Genomic DNA, 12628 nt, shown 5'->3' on the forward strand with positions numbered 1-12628 from the left:
CCGCTCCTCCCCCCTGCCTGCACCCCGGGGTGTCCTCGTGCCCCACATCCCGGGGGGCAGCGAGTGCTGTCAGTCCTGCCGCCCACAGGGGCCCCACCGAGCCTCCTCCCCATCTAGCCCGTCCCTCCCCTTCTCTCCTGCCTCCCCACCGCCCCAGACTGTTCTTAAACGCACTCTTCGCTCCCCTGCCCGGGGCCTTCCGTGGCTCCTGGTGCAAGAAGAATGAAATCCAGGCTCCGCGTTGGCTTCAGGACCGCTTGCTGTGTGCTCCCTCTGCTCACCACACTCCAGCTTGCCTAGTCTTCCAAATCCGTGGGGACACTCCACGCTGCCTCAGGACCTTCGCACATGCTCCTCTGCTTTCCACGCTCTCACCTCCAGCCTTTGAGTGACCAGCTTGCCCTCCTCCCTCCCTTTCTTCTCTGATGTCACCTCCTCAGCCCTTTGCGGCAGGGACTTGTCCTGTTCCACACTGTACCCCAGCCTGTGGCCCAGGGCCTGGTACCAGGTCAGGCAGAGGGGGTCGGGGGTAACTCTTACAGAACCTACAGGACAGGGACCCACCGGGAGCGGGGCAGGTTGAGCAGGTGGCTCCACTAGCTCCACCTCTAGTCTTCGGTGGGAATCGGCTACTCCAAGTATAGGCACCTTTTCTCCAGCTCCAGGTGTGCTCCAGCCTCTTTCCCAGCTCTCATCTTGGTCTCACCACTCGCCAAGCACGGCCCCTCCCCACACACTTGGTCCTTCACACGTCCCTGATCATCCAGCTTTTCTGCTGCCTTGGCATCCGCCCTGGGACCAGATGTCTCTTCCTCCCTGATGAGATCCTCAGGCCTGGGGCTGTGGCTCCGCCCTTGCTGTCTTCCTGTCCGCTACTTGCCCAGGCTCAGGGGTAGCCATGGGCAAGCAACCCTGCCGGACGTCCATCCCTGGTGGATAGGTTCATGGAATCCTCCTCCAGCTGTTTTCAGGAAGAATTCCACAAAAAGCGTTTGGGAAAATCTGTAACACACTCCTCAGGCCCTAGAGTTTGGGAACACACTTCAATGAAAGGGCAGTTTAGGGGGTATTCGAGACACCCCCAAAAAGGGAGGAAGCATGTCTTCAGCAAGTTCCCCAGCAAATGATGGCCGTCCATCCTGGGGAAAGAAAAATCCCTCCAAGAATGCTTTGGATGGAACTTTTCATATTGTGGAAGGGAGAATTCCAGGGGCTAAAAGAATATGTGTGAGATCCAAGCCTCGCTCCGCGAGGAGGGATGCGTGCCAGACGCGCGCTGCCCTGGAAGCGTGTGGACCGGAGACAGCGAGCTCTGCAGACGAACCAGGGGCGGCCGGCCTCGACGGGCTCCGGGCTCTGGGCTCAGAGGGCGCACGCGGGTCCGCGGCACGCGAAGGGACCTTCCCGGCCCCAGGCTCTCGGCGCGGCTGCGGTGGTCAAAGGCCGCAGACACGGGGTCGAACACCTGTGGGGCGGCCCGGCTTGGCGAGGGCCCACGCCCGCAGCCCCCGAGGTCACCAAGGCACCGGTCCTCCGGGGACCTAGAGCGTCCCGGAAGTGCGCGAGGCCGGACGGGCGGGGCGCGGGAGCACTTCCGGCCGGCGGGCGGGCGGCCACCTCCCGATCGGAAGGTGAGTGGGCTCCGGGCGGTGGCGGTGGTGGCGGCTGCGGGGGACCCCCGGCCCAGCCCGCGCTCGCGCGTTATCCCCGCAGCCGCCACCACCTTGGCCTCGGCCGGGCGTGGGGGGCGCGGATGGCGGGACGCAGGGGGCACACTGGCCCCTGACGATCGCGGGTGTCCGTTCGCAGGGCGCCTCCCCACGCGCCCGGAGCCCCAGGGACGGGAGCTGTGGTGATGCCCACTTTTCGGATGGAAAAGAGGCTCAGAGCTGCCCCTGGCCCGAGGTCCGTGGCCGGACTCAGCCGGGGCACCCTGCTCTCCGCTGCCAAGCGCCCCGAGTTCGGGCTCTTTACGGCGGCGCACAGGCTCCAAGCTGGGAGGGGGTGGTGGAGGAGGGTTTGCTCCTGGGCCGGTGCCGTTTGTGTCCCCTCTGCCTTCAGCCTGTTGCAGCAGCGTGGACGTTTGCACTGGCGTCTCTTTGTGACCGCCACCTCCCCTCAGACAGCCCGGCTAGGGGTGACCGTGCCCTTTCCCAGATATTTAAAATGTGGCATACCCCGATGTCAGGACTGCAGCCCCACCGTGTGTCCACTTACCTGGCTGCGGGTGAGCCTTCCCATCATTAGGGGCTGAGGTCTGTCGGGGGCTGACCCAGGAGGCCCCCACTGGTGAGCAGCCCTGTGGCGTCTGCCTCCCTGCTTCCTTGAAGCAGGTACTGCCTGCACCGTTATTGGAGGTACATTACCTTTCGTCCTTCCCCTGCCCCTTTTCACTCCCAGATAAGGCTTCCTGCTTCATGGAAGCGTGAAAGAAAAATGCTCATTTTAGATCAAGCTATTCCTGCAAACCAGACTAAAGAAAAGTATCTTTGACCCCAGAGGAGGCTCGGAGCACCCTGGGCGGGGCTGGGATGTGAGGGGTCCCAGCCTGCAGCCTCTGAGGGGGGTTTTCCTCTCTGGAGACGCCTCGTTAAGATTTAACCTAGGACGTTCCTGCTCCGGCAGGCAAGGTTCAGTTTTTTGCTCTCCCCAGGGCCAGCGGCCCCCAGCCGTGATGGGGGAGGTTTTTCTGGAGAACCAGCTTGCTTCTCTCCGTGGGCAAGGCCTTGGGTTGGGAGGACGTTGCAGGCGTTGCTGGGAGGAGAGCTTGGGTTCAGTGCGTGTGGGTGCGCTGGTGCTGTGCCCGTGGTGGAACTAACACACCAGGGGCCCCGGTGGCCTCACACTGTGGGCCGCACAGGTTACCTCTTGGCGTTTAGTCCCTCCCCCGGGGAAGGAGCCTCCAGCTCACCTGTGGCTGATCAGCCCCACCCCGCACATCGCTCTGACCCCCTCATCTCGCTGTGGTTTTCGTTTCCCCGGCTCCCAGGTGTGCACTCCTCCAGCAGGCCTTGGGGGAAGATGGCGGCCCTGGGGGACGGTCAGGAGCCCCCTCATGTCCTGTCCACTGTCACTTTCGAGTCACCGGAGACCCCTGGAGCCTACCACCACCACGAGGCCCAGCTTCACCTCCACGGCAATCAACATGGTACTTACCTCCCTGCACCGTCACTGCAGGCAGGCAACTCACTGGGCGCTGGGGCTCCTGCACCCTGGTGCTTGGGTCGGGACTCGGGCAGCAGTGCTTGAGGCTAGGGGTTGAGCTGTGTGAGCAGTGGCTCCCTAGAGGACAGTCCCTTGAAGTGTGTTTCTTCAGGGGATGAGGGGTGCAAAACAAGCAGCCTCGATGGCCAGGCCTGTGTGAGAGGAGTCAGTCACCTTATCTCCCTCTCCGAGCCTTTGATCCCACGCTAGGAAAATGGTCTCCAGAGTTCTGGGCAAGCTGGTTTGGGTGGGGACCCCCAGGGACCTGCAGGGATGGAGCCATCAGCCTTGCTCCGCCCCCCGGCAGGATCTGGGGGTGTCCAGGTGTGGAAATAGCCGACAACTGGTCGGGGAGGATGTCCAAGCCCTGCGGTGTGTGGTGCCCCTGGACCCTGCTCACACTCAGCCATCAGGGAGTCCGGGCTCCCTTCCATGCCCCATGTCCCACAGGAGGCCTGGACTCACTCCCCTCACAGTCGAGGACACAGATAAGCTCTTGACCGCCAGGACGAGGGCCCAGGTAGATGTGTTCCGTCCCACTCAGCGAGCCTCCAGAGGACAAGGAGGTGTGTTGGGGGGTACAACCCATTCTAGAGGAGGGGGAGATGAGCCCCAGCCCCCCTGTGACCCCCAGGCTTCCCCGGCTGCAGCTCTGAGGTGCTCTCCCAGCCACCACAGGAGGAGGATCTCCGGGACGTGGAGGAGGTCCAGACTGGCAGAGGCACCTGCTGGCCAGGTGAGCGAGCAGAACCTGCTGCGGGGCCCCGCCCAGAAGCGCGTTTACCTGCGGCTGCTGCACGCCAGGCTCCGTGCAGCGCCCACCACCGCTGCCAGGCCCCGGGGCCCCACTTGTCCCCGGCTCAGCGCTCACTTCGGTCCGCCACAGCCCCTCCCGCCGTTCAGTCCCGGTCTTGTTGCTGACACTTTCTGGGCTGTGAGAGCAGCGCAGACCCCCATATCCACCTGCCTGTCCGGCTAGAGCGTCTGACTTGGCACCACTGGCCAGCAATCGGGGAGTCGTCCTGGCCCCACTGTGTACTGCCCTCAGCCTCCACTTGTCCCCTAAATCGAGCTCTGGTCCCCACCCCCTTCCCCTGGGGCTTCGCTTATCCAGGCCCTCAGCTCCTCGTTTCTCTCCCTCCACATCCCACCCCCGGCCTCTCTCCCCTAGAGAAGCCCTTGGGGTGTCCCCTGGGGATCCGTGGAGCAGCTCCGGGGCCGTGTGGGCAGCGTCCTCAGGATCAGGGGCTTTTCTGCTTGGCTCTGAGTCTGAATCTCCTGTCAGGCCTCCCCCCTCCACATGCACACGCGCCCTGTGTGTTCTCACCCTGGTCCTGTCACGTGGAATGGGACGGGGGTCCCCGCGGAGGGACAGCCTGGTGGGCGGCTGAGTACTCTCCGCCTCTCCCGTTTCTCATTTCAGATCCCCAGTTGGAGCGCGAGCAGGGCCCGTCGTCTCCCCAGCCGCACAATCCTGGAGACGAGGCGGACCAGGACACGGGGGTGCTCAGGACCCTTCTGAGGAGCCTTCCCCGTAGTCCCAAGTGTGGGGACAGCTTGGGGCAGGAGTGCAGCCTGGAGCGGCCGGGGGCCGGGCCCCGCCCCCAGAAGAGAGGCACCTGGCGTGGGCCGCTCGGGCTGCAGGGAGCCTCGGGGACAGAGGGCGGCCCGGGGTGCGCCGCCGAGCTGGCGGGCAGCCTCGGCCGGGGCTCGGGCCTCGGGGCCCGGCAGGGTGGCCCGCGGGGCGGGAAGCTGCACAGGTGTGAGGCCTGCGGCAAGAGCTTCCAGTACAACTCGCTGCTGCTGAAGCACCAGCGCATCCACACGGGCGAGAAGCCCTACGCCTGCCACGAGTGCGGCAAGCGCTTCCGCGGCTGGTCGGGCTTCATCCAGCACCACCGCATCCACACGGGCGAGAAGCCCTACGAGTGCGGCCAGTGCGGCCGCGCCTTCAGCCACAGCTCGCACTTCACGCAGCACCTGCGCATCCACAACGGCGAGAAGCCGTACGAGTGCGGCGAGTGCGGCCAGGCCTTCAGCCAGAGCTCCAACCTGGTGCGGCACCAGCGGCTGCACACGGGCGAGAAGCCGTACGCCTGCAGCCAGTGCGGCAAGGCCTTCATCTGGAGCTCGGTGCTCATCGAGCACCAGCGCATCCACACGGGCGAGAAGCCCTACGAGTGCTCCGACTGCGGCAAGGCCTTCCGCGGCCGCTCGCACTTCTTCCGGCACCTGCGGACCCACACGGGCGAGAAGCCCTTCGCCTGCGGTGCCTGCGGCAAAGCCTTCGGCCAGAGCTCCCAGCTCATCCAGCACCAGAGGGTGCACTACCGAGAGTAGCGGGCGCGGGGCTGGCGTCAGCAGCCTGAGGTCGAGGCGAGTTCCCGCGGAGGGCTCCCGCCTTCGCGCCTCCTGGCTGGCGCAGCCGGCGTCTCGTGCGTGTCCCGAATAAAGTCTGTGTACTTGATGGACGCGGGAGGAAGGCCACGTGGCTGCCCCCCATCCCTGAGGGCTCCTCTCGGTAGAGGAGTGAGGGGCCTAAGGCAGAGCCCACCGCGTACCCTAGCGACCGAGGCCTGCAGGCGTCGTGACTTACCAGAGCCATAGCCAGGGCGGGGTCAGGCACCCCAGAACGGGTGGTTTCCAGACTGGGGTTGGGGGGTGCTGGCAGAGATGGGGCAGGCCCGGGCTGCCCGCTCTCACCCTGGGCTGTAGTCTCTGGTGGTTTGGTTTCTTCATGCGTCTGGGAGAATGTGTGTAGCGTGTTCTCTCTGCAGCAAGCCCTCGATCTGCTCTGTTTGCCTTCTCACCCTGCCTCTGCACCTACTGGTGGCTGCCTGAGGCCAGCGGGCTTCAGTGGAAGGTGGCCCTGCCCAGCCTTCATAGCTGCCTCCAGCCCCAGGAAGCCGGGGCCCCAGGGGTTCCCTGCTTGACAGGTCTAGGCAACTGCAGCTGGGCATTGGCTGTAGCCGGCTTCAGATCTGCCATGACTGCCCTGTAGCTCTTCAGCTCCTGTGGTAAACGGGAGAGCCCAGCTGGGTGGGGGTGCCTTCTGCCTGCCTTCCTGCCTGCTCCTTCCTGGACAGCTTTGGGATCCCCCCACCTGCACCACACACGGAGGAGTTGTCCGGCCCCTCTCCAGCGTATAACTCCGCCTCGCCTCCGCATCCTCTTTCCCAGTGACCCCAATGGAGAGCCCTGTGGTTGGGCTGCCCCCTCTCCAGGCTACACTCCCAGGGCCCCAAAGCCATCAAGCGCTTTGGACTCCCCCACGAGGGTCAGAACACCTCCTTGAGTCGTCTTTGCTGGTGCACTGTGACGCCCTGGAAGACAAGGGACACCCGCCTTCTCCCCAGTCCCCTGTCCCTAATACCACGCGGCTGTTGGGTACTGTGAAGCTTCCACCTTGGGCAGCCAGGCCGCAGAGCGGGCGAGCAGAGCCCCCAGGGCTTTCCGCGGAGCGGCGGCTCAGCCTGTGCTCCAGAAGGGTCATCCTGCAGCCTCAGCACCAAGGCTGGACTCGGATACCTGCACCACAACCGGACTTAGCGGGCAGCCCCAGAGCAGAGCCCGGCGGTCCTCCACACTGTCCTAGACTGTCCTGGAGGTGGCCCGGCAGACCCTCGGTGACGGGACAGGGACAGGGCGGAAGCTCCCAGGCCACTGAGCAGCAGGCGTGCAAGCTAGGAAGGCTGCCCAGAGGAGGGGAGCGTGGAACCAACCGCCCCCAGCTGCAGCTCCTCGGTGCCAGGAGGTAAACTCTCAGCAAAGGCTCTGTGTCCTCCCTTGTCGCATGCGGCCTGCCGAGATGGGCTGAATGGCATTTGTGTTTGCTGGCTTGGGACCGGTTCTCTCTCCAGGGTTCCATCTGATGCATTCAGCACTTCCCGGGAACCTGGAACACCCGGCAGGACCCAGATAAGGACTCAGGGCATCTTCTCTGCCTGCTGTGGCTGCCCAGGTTTATCAGTATCTGGCTGCACAGGATGTTACAGTTCTCGACCCCTGACCACTCCTGGGACGTGTGTACAGCCCGGAGTCTCTGCATTGTCCTCCTGCCTTGTGTCAGGCACAGGCATCATGCCCCTCCTCCCCCGCCATCGTCATCCTCCAGTTCCAGCTCTGTGCCCCGGCCTGCTCTGGAGCCTCTATCCAGCCCTGGTTGCGAGTGTCTCTAGCTCAGCGGCCACTGTCCCTTGCCTCCCACTGACCCCGTTATCTCCAACCCCATGGGCTGCTCTCCCTCCCACCCAGGCCCGTGTCCTCGGCTCCAGCCAGCCTCATGCTCTTCCCTGAAGTGACCCACTGGTCTCCGGGAGACCAGGGTTAGGGTCTGCCTGCCCTGATGCCAGCCCAGGCACTTACTGTCCCTCACGGAGCCTGTTTCCTCCTCTGGAAATAGGGACAGCCGTCTGTTGGTACCGCATAGGGTGATTGGGAGGATGGCCATAGAATCCTTTGCACGCCACCAGGCACACAGCAAAAACCCATAAAAGGGGCTCCTGGAAAGGCTCTGTCGACAACCAGGGACAGGTCAGGAACACTGTTAATGGACAGCCTCAGCAGAAAGCCACCGGGGGCCAGGGCCGGCCACGGCGAGTGTAAAAGAACATTGAGGGAGAAGGAGTGAGGCACCAGGAAAGCGGTCCCTGTGCGTTTCAGGGTCCAGGAAGTGGTCACTTGTGTAGGGGCAGTATCTGCTTTCGGCCCTATAGGAGCTTGAGCCCTAAAGAAAGGTGGTCCTGTGAGGAGCCCCCAGGGCCCCGCACAGGGAAGACGGTCCAGGAGCTGACAATCCATGTTGGGCTCTGCGCAGAGTGTGGAGCGGGTGTGCCTGTGAGGTGGGAAATAACGACAAAGCTGGGCCTAAATGTGGACACTTTTCAGTTGGATACAAGGGGTTTTATTTTTAATTGAATATAAGCACTGTGGCATGATGGTTAAGAGAATCGACTTTGAAACTTAAAGCCCAACTCTACACTTAAGTGTAAGGTTGGACAAGTTATTAGTCTCCAAATTTGTTTTCTAATTAGGAAGAAAAAGAAAGATGTATTAGGGCTCTCCAAAGAAACAGACTCAATTGGAGAGACAGGTAGATAGGTAGGTATTCTTAGGAATTGGCTCACAAGATTACGGAGGCTGAGAAGTTCTGAGACCTGCAGTCAGGATGCCAGAGACCCAGGACCGCTGATGGCATAGTTCCAGTCTGAAAGCCGGGCAGGCCCAGGACCAAGAAAAGCCAGGGTTTCAGTCCAAGTCCAAAGGTAGAGTGAGTGACGCCCCAGCTCAGCAGTCAGGCAGGAGGAGCTCCGTGTTCCTTTGTCTTCTTGTCCTGCTCAGCCTTTCAGCTGATTGGCTGGGGCCCGCCCACGTCAGGGAGAACCGCCTACTTTACTCAGCATGCTGCCTCAGATGTTGACCTCACTCAGAATAACCTTTGACCAAATATCTGGACACCCTGCGGCCCAGTCCCGTCGACACATACAATTAAGCGTCTTGAGCCAGGATAAGATGGTACTTAATGCCGTAGGGTTGGCCTCATTCCTCCTGATACGGATGTGCTCTCTCCCCGTGGCTCAGAGCAGAGCTCAAAGCAGCCCCAGACCCATTCGTATCTATTTTAGCCACTAGAAGGGTAAGGGAAGCATCCAGGGAAGGGCTCTGCTGGTTCCTGCTGGGGTCTCATGCTGCTCACTGTGCATCCCTGGGCCAAGGGCTGTAATCAGGGAGATGGGCCCAGAGATTGTCATTCAGCCTGATTCAAGGTCACACCCATGGCTGGCTGCAGGATGCTGGGATGGGCAAACAGAACCATAAGGTCCTCTGCACACGTTTTCAATATCAGTATTGTCCACGCGCTTGTCTTTTCCAGTTGCTATGCAACATTCCATATTGGGCTACCTCAGTATTCCAAGGGTTTCGGACTTTGAGAGACGCCAGATTAATGATGGCCCAGAGGTGGAAGCCAAGACGTGGTCTATGGGCTCATCTGCCCTGTGCCGTGTGCCCCAACGCAGGTGGGCAGGAAGGCAGGCTCTCCCAGCATCCAGCTTCGAAGGACATTCACTCTACTTTGTAGCCCAGCTCTGCCACTCACTTCTATGCCACCTGGGCAAGGTCCGTATCCTCTCTAAGCTACATCGGTAAATTGGCAATAGTGATTCTATTGAATACATCACAAGGTTCCTCTGAGCACTAAATTAGATCATTATGTGAAGAACCAGCAGAGCACAGGCCAGAAGCAGAAGTTAACATCCACTTCCCACCTGGAAAATATACATCCTCCCTCGTGATAGTTTATTACGCTGATTTATTTCCATCCCATTCATTCAGCAAACCCTTTCTGAGCACCTGCTCTGGGCTGTGCGTGTCCCCATCTAGGAGCTGCTTTTCCGCACAGCACGTCTCACCCACCTCTGTCCTTGGTGTGCAGCACGGTGGTGGCCTGTGCACTGCTGCATGGTTAAACAGTCACTGGGGTCACCCAGGTGTGTCAATGGTCAGATCCCCTGACTTTATCTTTTAAACCCAAGGCTGCAGGCTAAATCAGATCTGGCAGGACTTTTCCAACTCCACTAGGGAAAGTGAGAGAAACTGTTCTTCAGAGGTCTCTGACAGGGGTCTCTGAGCTGAAGGAGGGGTTATGCCGGACCCAGACCCCTGAGGAATGAGTATCAGAGGCTCCTCCTGGGCGCAGAGCTTGCTGAAAAACACAGATTCCCAGGCCCCACGCCAGGGAAGACAGATTCAATAGGCCTGGGGTGGAGCCAGGGAATCCGGATTTAGTTCTGACACCCCCAGTGATGTTGACAGTGGGCCAGGCTTGGGAACCTCCGGTCTCATCTAGTCCCTCAAAGCAGGTGCATCTGCATAGGCAGCGGTCCAAGCCCCACTCAGACGCCACCTGGAGAGGCACCCGCACTGCCGGGCAGCTCTGCCTTCGCGCCAGGATCTGCCCTCCCACCGCCAGCTGACCCCAGCTCTGCCCTCTGGGCCTGTGGTAGCCTGGCTGCACTCACTGGAAGGAAGAAGCCTCAGGATTCGAAGGTAGTGCTCAGGCCAGGGTCCGTCTCCTCCCCCCTGCGGTTCTTTTCTAAGCACTCAGTTCCCTCAGCTGGTCGCAGGGTTTGTGGACTTGCCTTAGCAATGGACGGTAATGTTCTCACCTCAGTCCAAGCCAGCGTGCGTCATTCCTCCCCAGAGCCCTTCCTACGGCCTTCCGGGCCCTACACGCCGGGTCCCCTTGCTCTTTCCCTCCCAGAGGCCCCATCGGCAGTGCAGCCCAGCACCTCGGACAGCTCCGGGGACGCGCGCACGCCTCCGGGCGCAGGTCCACGGCCCAGAGGCTCTCCGGGTCCCCCAGAGCCTCTCCCCGGGACTCCTCCCCAGGAGCCCTCCCCCCGGCCGCTCCCCTGGGCGGGTCCCCCCGAGAGGGTCCCCCGAGCTTCCTAGAGCTCCCGGAAGTGCCGGCGGGGCGGGGCTCCCTGTGGGCGCGGCGCGTGCTTCCGGCTCCGGCACCCACCGGGGCCCAGGGGGTGGTGGGTGAGATACCCCGCGGTGCTGGTCGCTGGGCCCTCAGCCAGGCCGGCGGGAGACGCGGCGTCGCGCCTGGCTCCCTCCCGCCGTCAGCGCGACCAGCCAGCCGCGCCCCCAGCCGCTCTCGGTACCGTGGCCGGCGGTCTCGACCCCCGGCGCCCGAGCTTCGTCCGTGCGCGAGGAGGGCGCCCCCGGCCTGCTGGGCCCAGGGCCTGGATGGCCACAGGCTAGGTTCCCAAACCATGCTTCTCCCAACTTCTTATTTTAGGGAGTCCGCTGGAAGATTTGAAAATCCCGGGAAAGCCCGGGTTTCCCTTTCAGAGAAGCTCATCCTGGAGTGTCCGGGTGGACCTTGCTAAGTCCAGGCCAATGTGCCCTTGGGGAGAGCATCTGGCTCCGGGCACGGCCCCATCTGCACAGCTGGGGTGTGTTTTCCTCAGGACCTCTCCACGGATCAGCACGAATCCTCATCTCACCGATGGCAGCGCTGTCACCCGCTGTGACCTCACCCCCACTCTGCCTGCCGAGGGGACCGGGCCAGGCTCTCCTCTTCCGGAGGCGGGGACCCAGGGACATGGTACTGCCCTCTCGAGCCCCGGTCTTTGTCCCTTGGGCCACAGGTCCTGACCTTGACATCTGTCATTCAGTGTGCAGCCTCCTCGGGCTGTTCCCAGTGCCCTCCCCCCAGCCCTGCTGCCTTGCCACAGGGATCAGCCAGGCTCCAGATCTCAGGGGAAATTGAAGGCTAGTCCTCAAGGAGGACAGGTTTTAACAGAATTCTTTTCTTTTTTTTTAATTTTGTCTTTAAGAGTTTGAGAAAAAATCGTTTGGAATCAGAGAGCACCAAACTGGAAGTGGTTAGGAGTGCTCCCAGATTTCTTTTTAATAGTGTTTTGGGAGTTTGTGTCCTTCTACCAAACACCCTTCCGCTACCTGACCTTGATCCCTGCATAACCCCATCCCAGACAGAGGGCCTAATTTCCTTGTTCCCGCCCCAGTGATTTAAACGAGATGGTGCGGCCTTGGCCGAAGTCTCTCCATGCTCTGGTTCAGAGGCCGGTGTCATTTGCTGCCTCCCTTTCTGGTTTCAGACCATGAGGACGGAGTTCAGAGCGAGGAGCAGATTCCGGGGCAGAACCGCACGGTGTCCCGGGGACAAAGGTCCTAAGGCCCGGGCCACAGGGCCAGGGACCTGCCAGGCCATGCAGAAGCCATCGGGGTTCACAGGGGCGGGCAGGGCTGCCACACAAGGCCTGCACGCACCAGGCGGGTCCCGAGGAAGAGAGGAACCATGACCGCCAGCCTGGTGACGCGCCAGGAAGACTGCGCAGGAGGGATCCCGGGTAGCTGCGACCCCAGCTGGAGGAGCCACTCAGAATCCAGCAGGCGTGGGGAGCCCCAGCGGACGAACCAGCACTGCACCGGGCCGTGCGCTCCGAGGCCTCCCCGTGAGGGGCCCACGTCCTGGAGCAGTGGCAGCTTCCAAGCAGGGAGAAGCCTCCCCAGTGCCGCAAGTGCGGGAAGGCTTTCCGCCGCAGGTCGGACCTGGTGAAGCACCAGAGGGTCCACACCTGCGAGAAGCCCTACGCGTGCGGCTGCTGCGGCAAGGCCTTCGTGCACAGCTCTCACTTCACGCAGCACCTGCGGTTCCACAACAGCGAGAAGCCCCTTGCGTGTCAGCAGTGCGGTCAGGCCTTCAGCCAGAGCTCCAACCTCGTTCAGCACCAGCGGGTCCACACCGGGGAGAAGCCCTACCAGTGCGGCGAGCGCGGCCGTGCCTTCAGGACCCTGTCGGGCTGCTTCTGGCACCAGCGCATCCTCACCAGGGAGAACCCTTTCCGCTGACTGGGACCGCAGGGGTGCACCGGGGCCTGTGCCGCGCCAAGCC

General features: G+C 62.2%; 1 protein-coding gene across 4 annotated transcripts; it reads left to right on the forward strand.

Annotated features, from left to right (window-relative positions):
* Window positions 1-116: 116 nt before the first annotated feature.
* GLI4 (GLI family zinc finger 4) lies at window positions 117-5671 on the forward strand. 4 transcript variants are annotated; one of them, XM_081258591.1, is made up of 4 exons: window positions 117-1631; window positions 2990-3148; window positions 3839-3940; window positions 4628-5671. In XM_081258591.1, the coding sequence occupies exons 1-4, from the start codon at window positions 1259-1261 to the stop codon at window positions 5542-5544; spliced, it is 1551 nt and encodes a 516-aa protein (XP_081114717.1). In that variant the 5' UTR covers window positions 117-1258; the 3' UTR covers window positions 5545-5671. The 4 variants fall into 4 exon arrangements, with proteins under 4 accessions (XP_081114717.1, XP_081114718.1, XP_081114720.1 ...); XM_081258594.1 differs by lacking the exon at window positions 117-1631 and adding an exon at window positions 1652-1905; XM_081258593.1 differs by lacking the exon at window positions 117-1631 and adding an exon at window positions 1912-2357.
* Window positions 5672-12628: the final 6957 nt, after the last annotated feature.

The sequence above is a fragment of the Mesoplodon bidens genome (genome assembly GCF_964165515.1).
Source record: "Mesoplodon bidens genome assembly, chromosome: 16".
Taxonomy (NCBI): domain Eukaryota; kingdom Metazoa; phylum Chordata; class Mammalia; order Artiodactyla; family Ziphiidae; genus Mesoplodon; species Mesoplodon bidens.

Excerpts from the sequence above, each read along its gene's own strand:
- GLI4 (XM_081258591.1), top strand. The coding sequence starts at position 1,259 with ATGCGTGCCAGACGCGCGCTGCCCTGGAAGCGTGTGGACCGGAGACAG. Across the intron at positions 3,149-3,838 it reads CCTCCACGGCAATCAACATG|GCTTCCCCGGCTGCAGCTCT; the intron begins GTACTTACCTCC and ends TGTGACCCCCAG. Across the intron at positions 3,941-4,627 it reads CAGAGGCACCTGCTGGCCAG|ATCCCCAGTTGGAGCGCGAG; the intron begins GTGAGCGAGCAG and ends TTCTCATTTCAG.